This window comes from Pituophis catenifer, unplaced genomic scaffold, assembly GCF_029215685.1.
Source record: "Pituophis catenifer annectens isolate HBS135680 unplaced genomic scaffold, rPitCat1.0.hap2 SCAF_15, whole genome shotgun sequence".
Taxonomy (NCBI): Eukaryota; Metazoa; Chordata; class Lepidosauria; order Squamata; family Colubridae; genus Pituophis; species Pituophis catenifer.
In genome coordinates, this window is record NW_027256895.1 from 454540 (window position 1) to 475703 (window position 21164).

The 21164-nt window shown below is 60.1% G+C and overlaps 3 protein-coding genes across 3 annotated transcripts; 1 reads left to right on the plus strand and 2 right to left on the minus strand.

Moving 5' to 3' along the window:
• The first annotated feature begins 245 nt into the window (after positions 1 to 245).
• Positions 246 to 9401, plus strand: FBXO24 (F-box protein 24). Its single transcript, XM_070954678.1, has 12 exons — positions 246 to 312; positions 2207 to 2278; positions 3727 to 3767; positions 4294 to 4392; positions 4503 to 4689; positions 4892 to 5130; positions 6227 to 6488; positions 6839 to 6997; positions 7596 to 7717; positions 8244 to 8375; positions 8756 to 8926; positions 9072 to 9401. The coding sequence occupies exons 1-12, from the start codon at positions 246 to 248 to the stop codon at positions 9399 to 9401; spliced, it is 1881 nt and encodes a 626-aa protein (XP_070810779.1).
• A 1552-nt stretch (positions 9402 to 10953) lies between these two features.
• On the minus strand, positions 10954 to 12522 carry LOC139324915 (membrane progestin receptor epsilon-like). The gene has a single exon (XM_070954687.1). It carries the CDS (start codon positions 12520 to 12522, stop codon positions 11200 to 11202), a length of 1323 nt encoding a protein of 440 aa, XP_070810788.1. The 3' UTR covers positions 10954 to 11199.
• Positions 12523 to 14725: 2203 nt separating this feature from the next.
• Positions 14726 to 19684, minus strand: PCOLCE (procollagen C-endopeptidase enhancer). The gene is given in 13 exon segments (XM_070954705.1): positions 14726 to 15009; positions 15193 to 15366; positions 15582 to 15653; positions 15858 to 16159; positions 16374 to 16510; positions 16630 to 16677; positions 16679 to 16755; positions 18689 to 18950; positions 19043 to 19151; positions 19376 to 19395; positions 19397 to 19533; positions 19536 to 19594; positions 19596 to 19684. Coding segments are annotated over 13 exon segments (1635 nt in total). The 5' UTR covers positions 19676 to 19684; the 3' UTR covers positions 14726 to 14851.
• Between the last annotated feature and the right edge of the window lie 1480 nt (positions 19685 to 21164).

Consider the following 21164-nt stretch of genomic DNA (forward strand, 5'->3'; position numbering starts at 1 on the left):
TCGGCTCTTGGCGGCAAGCGGTTGAAAGCTGAGCGATCAGCCTCGATAGGGGAGAATGGCAGCCACGGCAGCCAGTCACCGGCCACACGGCCTCTCAGTGGAGCTTGTCGACCAATCGGGACAAAAGGCGCCTCAGGGGAGGCGGGCCCAAGCCTGAGGAAAGGCGCGGCCTCGGGAAACGGAGAGAAATAGGCGCGGGCACGGGGTCCCCGGGGCATAAGCAGAGTGCCTCGGCCGGATGCCTAATGGGTAGCCGTAGATGCACCGTGGCTGCAGCCAAAACTGCTGAAAAGCCCCCGGGAGCCTCCGCAGGTTCGCCAATGACTTGAGGAGCGCTTGTCCTGCGCGGGTCGCAGCCGGAGGGGAAACTTGAACGGCTCTCGACCTTCTAAAAATGATTTTTAGAGTGTTTTTTTTTTTTTTGCCAAGCCCACCGTTATAAATAACCCAGAACAAGCCTAACACTCCCCCATCCTCTGTTTCCCCCCCCCCCAACAACCAACCCTGGGACGAAGAGAGGCCCAGCCGCCTTCCAGCCCTGTCAGGATTAGAACTCGGTCCCCGGGCTCCTAGGAGAGGAACCGCCGGGCCAAGCTCTCCCCCGGGCAGCCTCTCCACACGAACCCCAAGAATGGTGAAGGCTTCGTTTTGTCTGAAACGTCACGTGGGGGGGGCAGGGGGAGGACTAGATGGCCTCCAAGGCCCCTTCCTACTGTTAACTACCCTGGGCCTTTTAAGAGGGGCGGGCTTTGCTTTCGCTGCCCGGGGGGTTCTGGGAGTTGAGGCCCACCGCTCTTCAAAAGCCAAGAGGGCCCAGCTATTGCTCTGCCTGCCAGGTCCCCGGAAGGGCCTTGACCCGCAGGGGCCGATGGAGCCGCCCTGGGGTCTCCAGAGAGGGTGGCCGGCAGCCCCACAGGCAGGCTCCCCAGGCCCAGACCTGCAAGGTGGGCAGCCAAGGGCTCTGCCCTTCCTGCACCCCCACCGGCTGCAACCGGCCTCTGGGCTGACCAGGATGCCCTGAGAAGGAGGGCCCCCCCCTCTGGACACCCCTATCCATGGGGGGCATTCTCTCAAGGGACAGGGGTTGCCTTTAGTCTCGGCTTAGCCGGGGGGGGGGTGTCTCTCAGCTTCCCCTCCTAAACGGAGCGCCTGCCTGCTGCTTTATTCTATAATTTCCTCTCAACAGTAGCGGGAAATGCTGGATGTCACATCTAACATAGGTATTCCTTGACTAACGACCGAAATGGAAGCCGCCGTTTCCATTGCTAAGCAAGACAGTCGTTAAGTGAGTTTTGCCCCATTTTTTACAACCTTCCCACAGTTAAGTGAATTGCCGCAGACGTTAATTTAGTCACATGGTTGTTTAGTGAACTTGGCTTCTCCATTGACTTGGTTTGTGGCAGAAAATTGCAAAAGGGGACCACGGGACATAGTTGCCTGGCGCCCAGATTTTGATTAAGTGGCCACAGGGAGGTTGCAATGGTCAGGTGAAAAACGGTCATAAATCCGTTTCTTTAGTGCAGTCATACCGTAGCTTTGAACGGTCACTAAACGAATGGTTGTTAAGTCGAAGACTACCTGTACATCAGGAAGTAGGAGAAACCTCTTGGGAGAAACTAAGTGGCATGGTGGTGTGTGTCACGGGGTTACCCTTGATCAGTGAATCCTGTTGGTGTCCAACACATCATTCTTCCTCGTGCAGCCAAAAAAGGCCCAGGTCTCTGGAGGTTCAGTCCGTGCCCGCTTGCTGGCTCAGAGGAGAATGCCTTCTGCTGTGCCACCCACACAGCCAGGCTCTCGCATCTGTCATGGCCGCAGCACTGCAACATTGCATTCGTGTCAATTGAGAATAGAGGAGGAAAACCCGGGAGTTTATGAACCGGGTTCATGGTGGCTGGGGGGAGGGTGTGGAATGGGTGGCTGTTTGGATAGGGAAACAACTCTGCTATACAGTTGAAATTGTAGTGTGATTACTAATTGAATTGCTCACAACTACTGAGACTTGTACCCACGGTATAATACATCTGATGAAGTGAGCCACAGATCACGAAAGCTTAGGGTTTCCCATGGATTTGTCAGCCTGGAAAGTAGCTACCAGATTCCTGCTGGCTTCTGTCAGCTAACTTGGTTTTAATCTGACAACTGCATGTAAGTCTTGTGCTTTTCTTTTCCACTCCACTATGTTTCCTCATGTTCTAATTCTCAGGTTTCCCATGCCCACTGAAGGGAAAGCTCCAGCCCATGTCGGACTCAGGGGATTGCAGCAAAGCGTTTGCAAGTAAGACCATGGATAAGAAAACCCAGAGTGCCGATAAAGGAGAATATTTGTAGCTGAGGGTTGAAGCCCAGAGTGCCAGCTGGTGGTGGTGAGGGGATGGGGCCTGGGATCAGGCAAGAAGGTGGAAAGAACCCAAATGGCTCAGAGCCCGGGCACTTCATGTTCTCAGGAATAAGATTCTGACTGGAACCCCAGCAGGCTCTAGAATTCCTGAGTTCTCTGCCAAGGCAGGGAATCCAGTGGGTGGACGAAGCTTTTCATCTGAACTCAGCAAGGGGTTTGGGAAGAGCCAACTGTTCTTTCTGATCACCTTTGAGTATTGCTTTGGTAAATGCAAATATTTCCACAGTCTCTTCAATACATTTGGGAAGCTTTAAAAAATAACCTTCCTAATCACTTAATTCCCTCTACCCCCCCCCTCCCAAAATGACCTCATAAGAATTTACAGGAATTAAGCTAAGCCCTCCCAATGACTGCAAGTAGCACAGGCTGCAATGAAGAAAAAAACCCCAAAGGAAATTCCTTTTGATCAGTCGCAACAACCCCAAAATGCAGGCTGGAAAGAGCTTGGCCAGGAGTTCTTAACAGGAAAACTCACAATGATTTCAAGGAGAGGAAGGCTGGCTTCTGGTTCCTGCCCCTTAATGTGTCTTATGCAGCAATTTGAAAGAAACTCTCAGCACAGGAAGAGCCAGAGCCACCGTTTGTGGGATCCCTGCCCCTCAGGCTAATCTTTGACCCGAAGACTAGATCGATCTCTCGTGTCCAGCTCACAAAGCATGCCCCAGATGGGTGCTGATGTCACAGTGCCCCAGTTACCAGGGGAAACCCAGTCTCTGTGAAGCCATCAAGACGGCCATTATCACATAGGGCTATGTCCCCCAGGGTGACAGGCTTGGTGGGCAGAGGCCTTCAAAAGCCTTGGCCATGCTGGGCTCAGCAGCAAGGGTGGGTCTGAGAGCTCACACCCACCGCAGAGTCTACGGCTGGGTGGGCAGACATGAGCGACAGGCGCATCGCCCGAAAATTCAGGAGGAGAAAGCCCCAGCGCTTCTCCCTCATCTCTAGCACTGAAGAGCCGCTTGGAGTGAGCATTTGGACCGCAGGGTGTGGAGGACGAGGAAAACTATGAGGAAGTGCCGGGGGGGGGAAGGGAGGGTGGCAGGAAGTTGCTGAATGAGGGAGGGGCTTTCTCTGTGAGTTTGGCGTGCAAAATTTCCACTTCTCCCCTTCCTCGTTTGCATATGCAAATTAATTTACAAGCCTTACGCACCTTCTTTTAAAGCTGGAGAATTCCATAGCGATGGACTTTTATTGCAAACGTTACCTTTAATCAGAACAAGTTAGTCAGACCTGTGACTCACAATCTTTTGCAAAAAAAAATCTTGAAAAGCAGACTCATGTGGAGTTTGGCAAATTCGACTGACCTTATTTCAAAATGTTTTTAGATCCAAGTAACAGTACAACAGAGCAACTGCAAAAAAAAAAGGTAAACTTGTCCTAAGCATGCAAAAAAAGTCTTATGAATCAGCTATAATGAAGTTGAGTCACTTTTCAGACATGTAAAGGACTGTTTCCTCCGAAATTAGGAGCTCCCTCTTTACCTGGTCAGTCCTGCCACCTGGTGCCCATTGTAGGAACCGCACCCAGAACGTTGCGTTCCCCTCCCCTTTCTCTGCCCAAGAAGCCAGGGTCCTCTGGGTTTAATTGATCATGGCTGCTTCCATAAAGGAATCCGGGGAATCTCAGGTTTCTGCGAGGTCAAAGATTGGGCGCCTTGTCTTGGAGTTTTAGAAGTAGCAGGAGTGAGGCAGATGCTTCTTATTTCTTCTTTGGCTTTTCACGATGGTACGTCAGGCATAAGTCCACCAGGTAGTGCCCAGCCTGCCAGGGAAGATCTTTGCCCACTCAGCTGACTCCCGAGCAGCTGCTAAGGGCCCTCCAGACCCCTTGAGAGATGAAGCACCGGGAGATCCAGGATAAGGGGGCTCTTGGCTCCTCTCTTCTGCCTACAGCAGCCCAAGAAGAAGCGGCGCAGCTCATCCACGGAGGCCACGGAGGACAAGAAGACCAGGGGAGAATCTGCCTCTATCCAGCTCTTCCCTCCCGAGCTGGTGGGTGAGCCTTGGGCAGGAGAAGAGAAGGGGGCACAGAGGGGCAATATATCAGCTGTGCCTGAGGAAGGCCGGGGACGCATCCTGACTGGCTCCCGCTCCTCTTCCAGTTGTACTACATCATCTCCTTCCTGCCAGTGAGGGACCTGGTGGCTCTCGGCCAGACCTGCCGGTATTTCTATGAAGTTTGTGACAGCGAGGGGGTCTGGCAGCGGATCTGCCGCCGTCTTTCCCCTCGGCTGCGGGATGAGAATTCGGGTGGCAGCCGGCCGTGGAAGAGATCAGCCATCCTCAACTGTCAGTATAGCGTGGTGTGAAGCGGAGGGAAGGGAAGGGAAGGGGGGAGGAGCAAGAGCCGGTGTCCTCCGAAGGACGAGGGAAGTGGGCCAAGGCTGCGATGGCCTCATCCCCAGGCCCCACCTGGAAGGGAGAGCTCTTGCCCAGTCGGCTCCTCTAGACAGACCCAATTTCCCTGCCCTCGGGCCTCTCTGTCCCACAGACACCAAGGGCTTGTACTTCCAGATGTTCAGCGGCCGGCGGCATTTCGTCAGCAAGACAGTGGCCCCCCTTCTCTCGCACGGCTACCGGAAGTTCTTGCCCACCAAGGACCACATCTTCATCTTGGACTACAACGGCACGCTCTTCTTCCTCAAGAATGCCCTGGTCTCCTCCACCATGGGCCACATCCAGTGGCGCCGGGCCTGCCGCTACATGGTGCTGTGCCGCAGTGCTAAGGACGTACGTGCCTCTGCGGCGGAAGAGGAGAGGGGAGCCAAGTCCTCCGGGCGGGTGTCTTGGCAAACCGGGTGCAGGGGAAACACAGCGCTGGTGGGAGGGAACCAAGCTGCTCTTTTGAAACCCGGTATCCCCTTCTTCTGTTTTGTGCCCAGTCCCTCCTGCCTCCCTGATGGTTTCTTGGTTTCTCCTGAACCGAGAACTACAAAATCATGGGCAGAAAAGAGGGAAATGTCACTGCCAGCCAACTCTCCCCTCTCCTTTCTGCCCTACGGCAGGCGAGAGGAGGCTCGTTCTGTGGCCTCTCGCTTTCCAGAGCAACTTGTGGCTAATGCAGAAAGCGGCCACGGACCCCCGTTCTCTTGCAAGGGGGCTCCCCAAGCTGAGGGCTTTCAGTCTTAACTTCTGGCCATGACTCCCAAGCCTCCTTCCTCTCGGGTCCTTTTCACCACACAGAGTCTCTCCATAAAGCGTCATGCTTTCGTGCCAGGGTTTCTAAACCCAGCCCGGTGTTGCACCTTGTTTGCACAGAGTCTCAATGTCTGGTGCCCTTAAAACAGAAAAGGAGCTGCCCTTTGTGAGAAACTCAGCCACAGATTTGCTGCATGCCCCCTTAAAAGAGCACCCACGCAGGCCTTGCCAGGCTCTTGGCTGGATCCCCTGGAGACCAGACATGAGGATGTGTTCGGAATAACGATGCAGAAATGGTGGCGGCTGCCCCCCGTCCCCTTCCTGCCACAGTCCATGCCACCTGAGGGGGTGACTGAGGGCAGCAGCTTTTCGCAAAGGGCTGGGATGGGAGAGGGAAGTGAGGCCGGAGGAGCCGCTCTCTGGCTCCTCCCCTCTGAGGAGTGACAAAGAGCACCCCCCCTCTGGAGGACTACAGTGGGGGCTCCTCGTGTGCCAGAGGACTCTTGGTGGCCTTCTCTGCAGCACTTCCTGTAACTGCAGACTCCTTGATCCCTACTGGAATACCTGTTCCAAGAGGAGCAAGCGGGGGTGGGGAGAGAGGGGCATAGGAAACCCCTTCCGTTTCCACCCCCGAGGATTCGCTGCAGCCTCCTGATGCTGGGTGCCTCCTCCTGCCTCTGCCTTGCAGTTTGCCACAGACCCCCGGAATGACACCGTCTACCGCAAGTACCTGTATGTGCTGGCCACCCGGGAGCAGCCGCCCAGCCCTGCCTTGGGGCGCAGCGAGGGCTCCGGCCCGGCCCCCAGCAGCCGCCTCTGTGACTGCGTGGAGGTGTACCTGCAATCCAGTGGGCAGCGGGTGTTCAAGATGACCTTCCATTTCTCCATGAAGTTCAGGCAGATTGTGCTGGTGGGGCAAGAGACCGAAAGGTCCCTCCTGCTCCTGACAGGTGAGAGAGCGAGGAGAGCGGGCACGGGAGCCACGGGGGGGGGCCGCAAACCCTCCTTTGGGGGCCCTTCCCAGCATTCAGCCGTGGGGGTGGGGACAGAGCCTGCTGCTTTTGCAGGGCCCTGCGTGGGTTTCCCCACAAGCGCAGAGTCCGCGTACTTGAGCATTGACCCGTTTGGCCGTGAAAGGAACCAACCAGCCGGTTTGTCACCCGGGCCTTTGGGACTGGCCCGAGCGGGTCCTCCGGCCGGCTTTCATGCCCGAGGCAGGACTCCCCCTTTGGCTTGTATGGATGCAGCAAAATATTCTTCCCTGCCATCACCTGCCAGGGTGGAATTTTTCTCTTCGCAGAGGAAGGCAAAATCTACAGCTTGGTGGTGAACGAGACGCAGCTGGACCAGCCCCGCTCCTACACGGTGCAGCTGGCCCTTCGCAAAGTGTCCAAGTGCCTTCCCCACATCTCCGTCCGCCACATGCACTCCAACCAGAGCAGCGCCGTCTACCTCACAGGTAAGGCCAAGAGGGCACCTCCTACCCAAGGCCTCCCCGTCGGGGGGCTCCGGTGGGGCCTGGCTGGAGGGAAGAGGGATAGACAGACAGACAGATATTTAATCTGCTGTTTGATTGTCTTGAGCTGCCTAGCATGGTTCTAGGAGACGGGAGGCCATATTGGGGTCTTTTAAAAAGAAATAAATGGGAGCCTTAAGAGGAATCTAGGGGCTGTCCAGCATCCGGGTGCAACAGAGACCGACCGGAGGGCCCCCCAATCTATAGCAGGAGGTTGAAGATGAGAAGAGGCCGGCATGGACCTGGCATGGCAGCCTTTGAGAGAAAGGCGGGGGGGGGTCAGGACCCGGGCAATTGAAGCACGAAGCAATAGGGCTGGAAGCCAAGTGGGGGAGACGGCTGGGCGTGGCAGCAAGCAGTGGAGGCAGAGAAGGGGAAGGGAGAGCAGCTTCCAGTCAAGGCCCATCCAGAGAATCGGGGCCAGGTGGAGGGGAAAGAGCCGCCGTGCCGGATGGCAGCCCTTCTGCCCCCACCTGAGGTCGGCTGGACTCTGCTTCTCTCTGGAGCTGGCTTGAAGCCAACTGTGGTCTCCCCATCCCAGGCGAAGGCACCGTCTACTTCGAGGTCCACTCCCCTGGGGTTTACCGTGACCTCTTTGGCACCCTGCACGCCTTCGACCCTCTTGATCAGCAGATGCCCCTGGCCCTTTCTCTCCCAGCTAAGGTAACACACAGGTGGGACCTTGGGAAGAGTTTGGCTGACCTGCAGAAGGACTTGTGGCATTGAGATGGGCAGATCCTGGATGAGATGGTGGGCAGGAAGCAAGGAAAGGGCCCAGGCTTACTCCTCCTCACCAACAGGCCCCCCAGCCCCCTCCCTCCCCCTCCCGTTTCCTCCCTCCCCTGTGGAGCCCCATTGCTCTCTCCTTTCTGGGTCGGGGTGGGGTGGGGGTTCCCCACCATTGCTTTCACCCAGGTTCCTAAGGCAACAATTCCCAAGGGGAGTCTGGAGAGTTAAGCTCGGACTTCCACTTCTAAGGATGTGGCCTGAAAATTAAGTTGGCCACCCCCATCCCTACTTGCAGCTCCGGGGAGAGAACGTTGCACATGCTCAGAGGCACCCTTCTATATTTCCACCCTGGACGGTCTCCAGAGACCTATCCATCCTTCCCTCCCGCCCCCTGAAGGCTGCCTCTCTTGCCCCCCAAGTCCGGCTCAGGCTGTCTCAGCCCCGCTGCCTCCCTCCACAGGTGCTCAGCTGCGCCCTGGGTTACAACCACCTGGGCCTGGTGGATGAATTTGGACGGATTTTCATGCAGGGAAATAACCGCTACGGTCAGCTGGGTACGGGGGACAAGATAGACCGCGGGGAGCCTGCCCAGGTACAGTTTCAGCCCCCCCCCTGGCCCGTTTTCCCAGGAGTCTCCCTCACACTGAGCTTTCAGTCTGTAAGCCAAGCTGCTTCTGACGCCCCCACCCCCACCGTGCTTCTGTCCCTCACGGGCTCTTGCGGGGTTTGGGGTGTCCCTACATTTGTCTGGCCAACAGCCCCCCCTTCCCCTCCCCCGGCAGACTGGAACTGGCTGTGCGATGTCAGAGCTTCCCAGGATAACAACTGGAGAAGGAATCCTTAAATCTTGGGCCAGATTTCTGCCTGGAGTGGGAAATGCGTTTCATGGAGGGGGGGCAGTGTGTGTGTGGGGGGGGGGTGTGAGCAGAGCCCCCAGCCCTGCTCAGAGGCCCTGTCGCTGCCCCCACGCAGGTACACTACCTGAAATGGCCCCTCGACCTGTGGTGTGGGCTGAACCACACACTGGTGCTGAGCCAGAGCGGGGACTTCAGCAAGGACCTGATGGGCTGTGGCTGTGGCGCAGGGGGGCGCCTGCCAGGATGGCCGAAGGGCAGCGCCTCCTTTGTCCGGCTGCAGATCAAGGTGAGGGGGGCTGGGAGAGCATGGAGGGGGGAACAGGCCGGGGTACCCGGAGGCATTGCCCACCGCCCTTCCCTCCTTGCTTTCGGAGTACCGGCTGCCTCTTTCTCCAGGCCTTCTTAATCGCCCTTCCCCTATGCCCGTGCAGGTGCCGCCCTGTGCCCGCCGTATCTGCTCCACCCGGGAATGCCTCTACATGCTATCCAGCCACGACATCGAGGAGGCGCCTGCCTACCGCGAGTTGCCAGCCAGCAAGGCTGCTGTGGCCCCCGGCGACTCGGAGGCTCTGGCCGCTCGCACCTGCGAAGAGTACCTCAGCCAGCTGCACAAGTGCCCGACGCTGGAGGGGCGCATGGCCAAAATGAAGGAGGCGGTGGGCAGCATGCCTCTCATGACCTTCCAGAAGGACTTCTTCTGGGAGGCTCTGGACATGATCCAGAGGGCGGCCGAACTGCGGGAAGCCCCCCCGTCCAGCTAGCTCATGGACCCCGGCTCCCTCTGGCCCCTTTCCCCTCCCCCACCCCCGATATCCTTCCCTTATACGCATCATGGATCATGATTGACAGATAGAGAAGACTTCGCACTGAACAATTGGGAATAAATAAAGCACAAGCACAGACCAATGCAGCCTCTGCTGACCCCGGCAGGAGTTGGGGGGCGAGTGGCTGGACCGGGTCTTCGGGGGGGGGACTGAAGGGGAAAAGCAGGATGCTCTTTGGTTGAACGTCTTTCGCGTCTTTGGGGACCAAATGTAAAGAAAAAAACCGATGGAACAAGAACTACTGTCACCTTTCGAAAGAGCTGGAACAAGCGGATTAACCATGAGGGCACAACTACACACCGGCCTCCATCGGAAGCTTTTGGCTGGAGCGGAAGGGTTCCACGGGGTCAGTTCAGCAGCCCGGAGCGCATGCACAACCCCCCCCCGCTTCCTCCACGGTCCCTGGGGCCGGTCTGTGGCAGGCAGTGCCCAGGGGAAGAGCTGACCCCTGGAAGGCAAAGCTCTCCATCTGCCCCTGGAAGAAGCCGGGCACAGCTGGCTAGGCCCCCCCGGGGGTCTTCGGGCAATCTTTCTGTGGTGGCCGTGCCAAACCTGGGAGCAGCAGAGGCCGAAAGGTGGCAATTGCCATTAGGCGGGTGCCCAGGCCTCCCCAGGACAGGATGGTAATTTGAGGGGCAGTGCCATGATGGAGCAGCTCCCTCTGTGAGGAGTAGACCCCTGGGATGTCCGAAAAAGCTTAAGTAGGGTCGGACCTGGCCTGAACGAAAGGCAGGATTCGGCCAGAGACACCCCATTGTTGTAGCTCTTGACCCACTCTCCTCTTCCGGGGGTGGGAGCCCTTCCAGGCGCCCTTGCAGGGGTAGAGCTCTGCCCGAGGGAGACCCCAGCCCCACAGAGTTGCAGCCGCTTCTCCGCAAGCCAGCTGTGTACAATTGGTTCGCCCACCTGATGCTGCATAAAAGGTGCCCCCCATCTGTCCTCACCCCCACCCCTGGCAGGAGGCAGCCAGGAGCAGCGGGTAAGGAAGGAACCAATTTCGGAGCTAAATAAATTGCTTCAGCCCCAAATGCTTAAACCCCTCTGAGCAGATTTGGGCAACTCAAGCCCTGGCCAGAAAGCAGGGCCACCCTGGGACAGGAGAGAAGGGGCTCGGTTCCCTACCCACAAGGGGGTCTCCCACCAGGAAGGTCGGGGGACCCTTCTCTCCCATTAGAATCTCAGCCTGGAGCCTGATTCTCTGCACATGCCCCCCCTACACCTCCCAGCAGCTGTTGTGAGCCCCCCAGCGACCTCCGTAGCCTTGAGGGCTGAAGGAGGCGAAGGAGGAGCCACGGCCATCCTGGAGCATCCTCCCTTTGGAAAAAGCCACAGGAGAAGCAAAAGGCAGCTGAGGTTTCCACGGCAGTTTTTACTCCCCCCTCCCTCTGAAAAAAAACTAAGCAATGTCCCCATTCCCCCCCCCCCGGGTTCTGCGCATGAAAGAGAGCCACTCGGTTTGCACACATATATTTTGGGAGATCCCCTGCCATGCCAGCTGAGAAGGGAAAGGGGGGACGGGCTCAAATGGTCCTCCCAGCCCTTCCTCTTGCAAGCTGCACCTGTTCCTCCTCCTGCAGTCCTGGGTCAGCCCTGCTTGCTTGACTCTGCCCCTCTTGGAGTGGGGGGACTCTGCCCCTCTCTTCATTTCATGGGCTTGAGTTCCAAAGGAAACTCCTCTCGGTTCAGGTTTTACATGGCGGGAGCCCCGATGGCAGCTGGCGGGGAGTCTGCCTCCTCAGTCCCCCTTCTGGGCTTTGCTCTGGTCTCGGTAGTGGCTGCCATGTGCCCGAACCCCGAACCAGGCGACAATAGTGGCAAGCAGCGCCAGTGCCAGCAGCATCACCCCGAAGGTGGAGAGGAAGGTGGGGGCTCTGGACAGTAGGGGGGCCCCTTCCGCCAGCAGCTCCATCTCCCCCCGGATCATATGCAGCTCATCCAGGATGCTCATGAAGGAGCAGCAGTGGAACCACTGGTGGCTGTGGCCCCAGATGTCGAACTTCCCGGGGCTGAAGCGCTCGGGGGCCTTGCTGACGTTGAAGAGCCCGGAGGCCAGCAGCCAGAGGCAGTGGCGCAGGAAGAGGTGGCCGGTCTCCGGGCTGCCCCCCTGGCCCCAGAGCTTCTGGAAGACCGGCATGGAGACCACCACGAAGGGCAGCAGGAAGATGAGCGTGCGGAGCAGGTACCGGTAGCGGGGGCACCGGCGGCGGGTGCTGCAGCAGGCCAGGGTGCAGAAGAGGGCCACCAGGCAAGAAGTGGGCACATACAGGGTCTCAAACCAGGTGCCCGCATGGCCGGCCACGGCACAGAGCTGGCTGGCACACTCTGGGTAGCCCGAGGAGGGATTGGCGGGCTCCGGTGCTGCGGGTGGACTGACGTAGTAGAAGTAGGCCAAAGAGGCGCCCACCGTGTAGGCGCTGATGGTACCGTAGTCGATGTAGAAGCAGATCTCCCGGACGGGCAGCGACATGGCGTTGAAGAGGTGCGCCATGCTGCTGGCCGCCAGGAGGCCGCAGACGCCCAGGCAGTAGCTCCAGAGCGGGTAGTAGAAAGGCTCCAGGGGCCCCGGGGGGAGGGGTCCTCCGGGGGCCCGGAAGGGCTCCAGGAAGCAGAAGGCGAAGACCAAGAGGGCCACGAAGTGGGTCCAGAAGTTGCCCGTCTCGTTGGTGGGCCGGAAGGCAGAGAGGAGGCACTGGGCAGCCGAGGAGCCGGGGCAGCGGTAGCCGCTCAGGATGAAGCGCTCGGCCACGCCGGGCGGAACCTCGCTGGAGCGCAGGAGGGGCCCCCGGCAGCCCATCCAGGCCCCGGAGCGCCGCGTGCAGGGCCCCGCTCTGCTCCTCCGCCTCTGCTGCGGGGCCGCCGGGAGCGGCTCCCGCGGGGGCTCGGAGGGGCATCGGCCGCCTGGCGCTCCTTCGGGCAGAGCCGGTTGCCGCCCCGGGGAGGAGCTCGCTGTCTGCCGCCGCGGGACGGGCGGGGAGGGCGCTGAAAACGGGGCCGGTGTGGGCCGGGGAAGAGCCGCGCCGCTTGCCTGCGGGAGCCACGGGCGCTCCGCCGAGCCCATCCGACCGCGGGGAGGGCCCGGGCAGCCGGCTGGTGGTCGCGGCCGATTTGGCGGCAGGGGCGGCCCCTTGAGCTCTGCGCCGAAGCCGAGCGGGGCGAGCAGGTGCCGCTTCCCCGGAGGATGCGGGGCTGGGCGGACTCCCTCGGCCGCTCCGCCCTCCCTGCCGCTGGGCGGTTGCGGGCACTGAAGGTGGGGGGGGGCTCCTTCCAGGCTCCCTAGGTGGAAGCTCCGGCGGCCACCGGCCTGAAACGGCTCCTCGGGACACCTCCGGGCCGCCAAACGTCGCCAGGGCCCGCTGGAAACTGCGCGGCGGCGGAGTGAAGGGCAGCAACCTCCCCCCCCCCATGGCTCCGAGCTCCGCGCTTCCCCCACCCGGACGGTTTCCTCCCGTGTAAGGCGGCCCCTCCCCCGCCTTTCCTCTCCGCGGCGAGGCCCGCAGGGCAGCCTCCGGGGCCGGAGCTCAGCCAGTTCTACGGGGTTAAAAAGGGGGTGCGGAGAGAAGGAGCGCGCAGGGCAGCCCCGGGCTCAGTCCCCCTTTCCTGGGATGGAGGTGGGGCTCCCAAAGGGCTCTGGAGGAAAAGGCGGCTGGGGCTTTCAGATGAGCAGGAAGGGGGGCAGGGCGGCCCAAAGAGGAGGAAGCTGGGGGGCAGCGCAGTTGGCTCCGGGTGCAAAGGGAGGGCCGGTGATCCCCTAGAAAGCTGGGACTATTTTTAGCCCTCCCAGTGAAGTCAGCCAGAGGGGAATGCTGCCCCTCCCCCCCTTAAGCCCTGTCATTTTACCGGACCCAGGGAGAGGGTCTTCCCAGGGATGGCCTTTGCCCTCCAGAATGAGACCCTCCCCCAGGTCCAGTCTGCCCCCTCCCACCCTGTTGATTTTGCACAGTGTCCTGGGGATCTGCTTTTCCCCCCAGCTGTTGGGTAGAAGCCCCCCTCCTTGTGTTTCTTTCTGCAATGGGCTGGACTTCTGGTCGTCTCCCTCTTCTTCCAAAATTTTAATTTTATTTTTCTATAAACTGCCCAGAGTCATTGCAGAGTCCAGCAGAGCCCCAACATTGAAATATTAAAATTAAAATGAAATGCAGCTGTTGCTGACTGGAAGCCGAGTTTTCTCTGCCCCAAGGTGAGCGCCCAGGACCTTCCAGTGCCGTCTGTTTTTAGAAAGCACCCCCAGCCCTGCCCCCCTCCGGTCACCCCCCCCACCCGAAGGACAGCTGGGCCATTGCTCTCCCTGGCTGCAGGCCTGGCCGGGTGACTTCAGGACAGCAGGGAAAGGCCAGTCTCTCTGCTTTCAGCCCCCACATACGCCACAAGGGGGCGCTCAGGCCCTGCTCTCCGAGCCTCGGGCCCTCTGGGGAGGGAATGAAGGAGGGGAAGCAGGCAGACTCCCCGCTTGCTGTCCGTGGCCCAGGCCTTTGGGGCAGAGACAGCAGGAGGGGTCCTTGTCTTGCCTGTCGGCAGAACTCTGGGAGGAGCCCTTTATCACCTGCCCCACTTTGCCACCAGCCGAGGGCAGAGAGCAGCTGCCAGGGGGCCTGAAAGCCAGAGTCAGAGGGAGAAGCCCAGGCTCCCTCCCCTCCCTGAGCCTCCGACCCTCCTCCTGCAGCCCAGCCCCACTGAGCCCCCCACCCCACCCAGGAACCGCAGCCAAGGAGAAAACTTTTTGGGGAGCTGCTCTTGGGGGTCAGGAGGGGCAGCTGGGGGAGGCCTCCTGCCAAAAGAACAGGGGGCAGCAGCCTTCGGGGACAAAGCAGTGGGCTCCAGCCCTGAGGACTTGGGGGCCAAGGAAGCACCAGGTTGCAGTTTCCAATCCAGGCCGCTGTAGGAGAAATGCGACTGAGCCTGCACTGCTGACGTGGAAGAGACGAGCTGGCAGAGGGGATGGAGCCTTTCTGCAGCCACCCCAAAGCTGCAAGCCAGATCGGAGCGCTGGCAGGTCCAGTTTGATGGCCATCCCTGAGCCAGGATCCCAGCACTCAGAAATACCCTTGGGAACTGGAGTAGCAAGGCGCGGGATGGGGGGGCAGGTGGGGATGGCAGCCAGAACCACCTTTTTCCCACCTGGCCTTTCCTGCCCCTCACCTGCCCCTAAGCAATTGGGCATCTCCCTGGTGGGGGCTGCATCTACAATGTCAGGCAGCAGGAGGGGGATAAGAGGGATCCCCACAACGTCACGGAACAACAAAGGCTTCCACGTGTGTGTAAAAATACCTTTAAGACAGCGGTGCGGGTGTGAACAACGTAGAACAATAGGTGTCATTCCCCACCCTGGAGTCCGTGAACTGCTTCCCTGCCTGTTTATTGGTTACATGGTTTTGCTTGTGGGCGGGTCCTCAGGTGCGGTTCCTCCTGGCTCGGCCAGTGCAGGGCCGCTTGCTGATGTTGGTGAGAATCTGCTGCTGCTGCGGCCGGAGGGGCACCACGAAGCTGGTGGGGGGCAGCTGCCCGCTTCCGTCGGCCTCCACCCTCCCCATGAAGACATAGCTGGCCCCTGCGGAGGAGAGAGAGGAATGAGGCAGAGGCAGGGGAGAATCCGAACTCAGCTCAGCGGCCGGATTCCCTTACCAGATTTCCCACTAATCTGTGCAGCCGGGCCACTTCTGCCACAGGTGAATGTTGTGTAGTTGTGCAGAGTGTGAAGGGGCTCCCAAGAAGTAGCCTGCCGGCCTCTCACCTTTCTTGAGAATGGGGCACTGTCTGCAGGGCACGTCCAAGCGGAGAGTGGCGGCTTCGGCTGCTTCCGGGGGAAGGCTCAGGGCCCCCTTCTTGTAGGCGTGGATGAGCGTCACGGTGGCTGTGACCCGGGTCCCCTCTCTTCGCTGGAGGGCTTGGACGGTGCCGCTGACCACTGCAAGTGGGATATTGGGGAGAGGGTGAGAGGCTGACCGCGAGGGTGGCCTCTGCCTGGGGACAGGAGGTGCCGTGCAGAGATCTGGGACTTTGGGAATCCCCTCCCCCTCCGATTCTGAGATGACTTTCCTCCCACTACTGGGGGCTACTGGGCAATGGCTCCTGGTGCTGGCAAGGTTGGGAGATGGGAGGCAGGCGGGAAGACAAGCTTACCAAAATCACTGGCGCAGAAGTTGGTCTGCAGGGTCCCCGTCCGCTTGCAGCGTTGCGGGCAGGTGACCTCACCTGGAGGGAGACAAGAAAAGAGCGGAAAGAAAAGGCCAGTGACCCCCTTTGGCCAAGCGTGGTTTCACTGCTTAGAAGGCCAGCACTCTGCACATGTTTCCTGGTCCAGGCCGGCTTCAGCACCAGCACTGGGCTCGGGACATGGGCCAGGCTGGGAGCAAAGCATCACACACACACACACACACCTCCCTCCAGAGCTCTTACCTGCAGTGGGAGTCGTGGGGCCTGCAGTGTCAGGACGGGTTTGGGCTGTCGGCTTGGGGCGCGGAGCTGGCTTGGGTCGGTCTGCAGGCTTGCTGGGAGGTTTGGGCTTAGGGGGCACAGGCTTCCTGCTGGTCTGCGTGGGCCTGGAGCCTGGGAAAACCGGGATCACGGGCTGGGTCCTGGTGGCATCCACCGGCTCATCGTGACTCTTCATCACGTACGAGGCAGAAAATCCATCAGCCGTAACGCTCAGATCTGAGACAAACTGGATCAGAAGCTCGTTGCCATCCGAGCGGATGGAGCTGCAGGGAGGAAGGCAGGGAAGAAGCACCCACGTGCCCAGCCAGTCTGAACTGAGCTCCATGGCCAGAGTCCTTTTGGCGAGGGCAGCCTTGGGGGCCGAGGAGGACCCATTTATGAGAAGGCCCCTTAAGCTGCCGAAAAAGGAGGCTCTCCAGCTCCAATGAGTAGGGCCACGGAGACACACCTGTTTTGCTGTCATGCATGGAAACACACCTGGGTGACTTGTCTCCACAGAATTTGCCAACGCGGCGCGAGTCGTCTTGCTCCCCACCATTGAAGACGGCCACGTAGTCATATCGGCAATAGGTGTCAAACTCCACATCAAACTTCCCAAAAGTCAGGACGATCACCTAGGCCGGAGGAGAGCCAAGGGGTCACCCTCCTACTCCTCGGTTGGGATGAGGAAGGAGGGCTTGCAATTCTCTGCCCCCAGCAAAGGGGAGGGCCAGGGAGCCTCCCGCCACTTTACCTGGCCTTGTGGGGCAATGATATGCCAGGAGCAGCTGATGCCAGGCGGGGTAGTCACTCTCAGGCCAGTTGGGGGTCTTGAGAGACCCTTGGCTTTTCTCAAGCTTCCCCCCACAGAACTGGTTTTCTGCAAGACAAGAAATGGGGGTTAGTGAGAAGAAGGAGCCCCAGGCCTCTGCAGGGTCTTCTCCAGCAAGCGATGCTTGGGGGACTGGGGGAGAGGCTGGCAGTTCTGCTTTTTATTATATTTATTTAGATTTATCTGTCCTCGCACTCGCAGCGACTCTGGGCTTTCTCATGTATAATGCAGCTGTCGGGACAAGACCCTGACTTTCGGCTTTTCAAAGGGCCCACAAGAACGCAGCCCTTTGGGGTCAAACCTCCATTTTTTTTTTAAACTGAATATATGGAAGTGAATTTAGCACCATGGAAGCTGCAGCGATAGGCAAGTGCCCAGGCCAGGCATAGTCATCTTTTGGGTAGTTCTGGAGGAAGGAAGCCAAACTGTTGCCTTCAGAAGTTGTGGGAGCTTCATCACCGGAGGCTTTCAAGAAGAGATTGGACTGCCATTTGTCAGAAATGGTGCAGGGTCTCCTGCTTGGGTGGGGGGGGGAGCGGGGTTGGACTAGATGACCTACAAGGTCCCTTCAAACTCTGTTAATCTGTTCAAGTGCCTGATCCAACTCAGGACAGACATTCTCACATTCTATAAACCTGGGCCATGGGCAGGGGCTCAGCATAAACACACATGCCAAGACACACGGACCCAGGGCTCCTACGGTCAGAGATGTTTAGGGGTTCCAGCAGACACATGTCCGCATGCAATCATCTCTCTCTCCGCCTAGAACGGGGAGCGTCCAACCTTGGCAACTTGGAGACCGCTGGACTTCTACTCCTCAGATTCTGGGAATGGAAGTTCACAGGTCTTAAAGTTGCCAGAGTTGGACACTCTTCTTCTAGAGCCAGGAGATAAAATCCATCCTGCACGCATCCCTGCCTGGGTGCTGCCAATCCACACCAGGAGGAGGGATCTGGGCACTCAGCTAAACCCTCTGGGACAGCCTACTTTTGGGGGCGGGGCGGGGCGGGGCCAGAGGGGAAGAGCCGGCAGGAATGCTGGCTGAAGTCTCGGGAGGGCCTCTGGGGCTGGGCTGCGAGGGGAGGGGAGGGGAGGGGAGGGGGGGTGCTGCACAGAGAGAGGCCGGGGAGGGGAGCAAAAGAGCAAAACATTCATTTTGGAGACCACAGAATTCTCGCTAATGACCAGTTAGGACGGAAGTGGAAGCGGGGAGCCGCTGAGCCTTGTCCAGCTGGACGTGGGAGGCGAAGAATGCTTGGAAGGAGGAGGGGGGCGGGGGGGGGGGCTTAGCTGGGCTGCCGCTTTTTTCCTTGCAAGCCCAGCCGGACCTCCCATTCCTGAGACACTTTGGCAGCAACTGAGCAGCAGCGTCACTCCCCCCCCATGCCCTCCCCCAAAGCCTTACATTGCTTAACGCATTGTAAGCCGCCCTGAGTCTCCGGAGAAGGGCGGCATATAAATCAAATTAAAAAAAAAAAAGCCAAGCCAAGTGCTGGTCTCTCTTCAGAGGCTGCCAGGCTGAAGATGGGGGGGGGGGGAGGGTGCCGTGGGGGCGGGGATTCCCATACTCACCATCCCAACAGGGCAGGGCTCTTGGCAGCGGCGGGGGGGGGGGGAGGCTGGAGCCTCCTTGCTGAGGGATACCCCTCCCTTGGCATGGGGGAGAGAGGTGCCCCCGACTAGACTGAAAGGCCAGCTCCTCTTTTGCTCCACCCATCTCTGGCTCAGGACCGCTGATCCTCCCGTCCTCCATCCCAGCCTGTCCGGGAAACATCTGGGGAGCCAGCTACCCCCCCTCGACTCAGCCGCAGGCATTCCTGTGGCCGGTCCCTGTAGAAGGCCAGCATCCTTGGCCTGCCAGTTGCCCCCCCTCCCCTCGCCTTCCTTGGCTTCGTAGCGCTTGTCCAGGGGGTGGAGGGTCACCCCAGCGCAGTTTGGGAAGCTCTCGGGGCGGCCCCCCAGCAGGGAGAGCGGCCCTTACCGTCCACGTGGGGGAGGCCGCCACTGAACCAGACGAGGAAGCCTCTGCCGCCGGTCCCTTCGTCGGACACCATCCGCAGCAGCATCCGGTGGCTGGTGGCCAGGATGGCCCCGGGGCGGAAGGTCCCGCAGAAGCGGCCCAGGCGCTGCGACTCCAGGGCTGCGTGCCCGTTGAACACCTCCAGGTAGTCGTAGCGGCAGATCGGGTCGGGTTCCAGGTCGAAGACACGGAAGGAGAGCATCACCACCTGCCCCTCGGGCACCTGGAGGGCAGAGGGCGTCAGCCGGGCTCCCCGTTCCCTTCCTTCCCTCCGCAGGCGATGGGAGAACGGGGGCCGCGGAGGGGTGGGCTTACCGTGATGGTCCAGGTGCAGGTCTGGCCGTGCGGGTAGTGCTCGGGGAAGCCCTCGCTGGCCAGGTAGCCGTTGCTGGCGTTGTAGTCGCCGCCGCAGAGGAAAACGGGCCTGCCGGCGAGAGGGCAGATATTGCGGGACCTCCGACGCCTCCCCTCCCACCCTGGGCGAGCCCGGCCTGACCTCCCGGCCTGGAGCGGATCCCCTTCCCCGCCACCCCGTTCAGAGGCGCCGGGATTCCGCTTGGCTCGCCTGCCAAAAGCCTCTCGGAGCGCCTGCCCGTCCCTTCGACGGGGAGCTGGCAGGCGGGCCGGGGCGGCGCAAGGTGGGTCTACCTGGTCTGGTTGGTGGCGGGGGGCGGGGGCGGCCGAGGGGCTCTGGCCGCGGCTCAGCTGCGACAGGCAGAGCAGCAGGAGGGCCGGGAGGACGAGCTGCATCGTGGCGGCGGCGTCGGGGCGCTTGGAGGAGTAGTTGCGGGGCCGGAGCGGGAGTGCTTATGGCAGGCTGGCGGGGCGAGGGGAGGGACCGCGGGACGTGGCTGCGAGGGGGGCGGGCGGGGGCGGGCGGAGCAGCAGCCCCGACCCCGAAAGGCCCCGGAGGCGGAGGGGGACAGGGCTGGCGGCCCTGCCGAGCATGTGCAGAGGGCCCTCGGCCGCTGGCCCGGCGTTAACCAAAAGCCGTCTAAGAAGCTGCCCAGCCGCCCCAGGACAGCTCTCTCTTCGCTTCTCACAGCTATCGGGCCGCCGCCGTTAACGCGAGTCCTGCGAAAAACAGGCCCCACCCCACGCCTGGCGCTGAGCCGGAGGGGGGACCCCCCGTCCGAATATGACGTGGCGGGCAGCTCCTGCCAACCGGGAGGGGCGGACAGGGGCTTGCTGGGGGTGGGGGGAGCGCCAATAGATAGGCGCCGGGAGGAAGCGAGCCCGCTGGTGGTGCGCGGGGGTCCCGCCGCCTCTGACGCTGCCTCCCCCTCCCCTCCGTTCCCCAGGTTGGGCTAGCCTCTGAGCACGTCCCGAGTGCAGCACGCGCTCTCCTGCCGGACCGGTTGGCAAACAGACCCCTACCCAGCCCAGGCAGCTCCCCACACTGCAGAGATGCCCTCCCCGCCTGTAGGAGTGCAAAAGGCAAAAAAATGGAAATGGATGAAAAACAAACTTCTGGAATAGAGAGATTTCCTTCGGGATGGCCCCCATTCGGGGTGGGGGGTGGGGGTTCAAAGCCTTGGGGGAAAGATGCCCCAGAAGGCAGGTCCTGCATCCGAGTTACCTTCCTGGGTCCTGCCAGGGCACCCGCTTCATAGACAGAACAGGAAGGGCCCCCCTCTGTCAAGCCTCTGGGCTAAAACGGGGGGGGGGGAAGAGTGAGGAAGGCAGCTGGTTCTAGGCATTGCAGCTGCTGGAAAGGAGGATCTAGAAACAAGGACGTTCCACCACGGCAACTTGGAGACCTGTGGACTTCAACTCCCAGAATTCCCCAGCACAGGAATTCTGTGGCTCAGGAACTCTGGGAGCGGGAAGTCCACAGGTTTTAAAGTTTCTAAAGTGCAACTCCCTGATCTAGGGGGATAATCAGCCCCTTGGCATGCACCAGGAGGAATGGGGGGGGGGCAGTGAGGCTCCAGTCACCCCTCCTGCAGATGCTGAGGTAGGAACCTTTCAGAGCAGCGGTGGGTTCCAAAAATTACTACTGGTTCTGTGGGTGTGGCTTGGTGGGCGTGGCAGGGGAAGGATACTGTAAAATCTTAATTCCCACTCCAATCCAGGGGAAGGTTACTGCAAAATCCCCATTTCCTCCCGATCAGCTGGGACTTGGGAGGCAGAGAATAGATGCGGGTGGGGCCAGTCAGAATTTTTACTACTGGTTCTCCAAACTACTCAAAATTTCTCCAGAACTGGGCAGAACCTGCTGAAACCCCACTCTGTTGCAGAGTGAAGCAAGGGCAGCCCCAGATAGAACGCAGTAGTCTAGGACCAGCCCATGGAAGGCCTCCCAGCCGCAGCTGCCACCTGCCCTTCCAGCAGGGGCTGAGAGGACCCCCAGATTACGCACCTGTTCTTTCTGGGGCAGAGAAAAAGGAAACCATCCCTGCTCAGGTAGAGCCGCAGCCTGTCCTTCCCCATCTGG

Excerpts from the sequence above, each read along its gene's own strand:
- FBXO24 (XM_070954678.1), top strand. The coding sequence starts at position 246 with ATGGGTAGCCGTAGATGCACCGTGGCTGCAGCCAAAACTGCTGAAAAG. Across the intron at positions 4,393-4,502 it reads AGCTCTTCCCTCCCGAGCTG|TTGTACTACATCATCTCCTT; the intron begins GTGGGTGAGCCT and ends CTCCTCTTCCAG. Across the intron at positions 5,131-6,226 it reads TGTGCCGCAGTGCTAAGGAC|TTTGCCACAGACCCCCGGAA; the intron begins GTACGTGCCTCT and ends TCTGCCTTGCAG.
- LOC139324915 (XM_070954687.1), bottom strand. The coding sequence starts at position 12,522 with ATGGGCTCGGCGGAGCGCCCGTGGCTCCCGCAGGCAAGCGGCGCGGCT.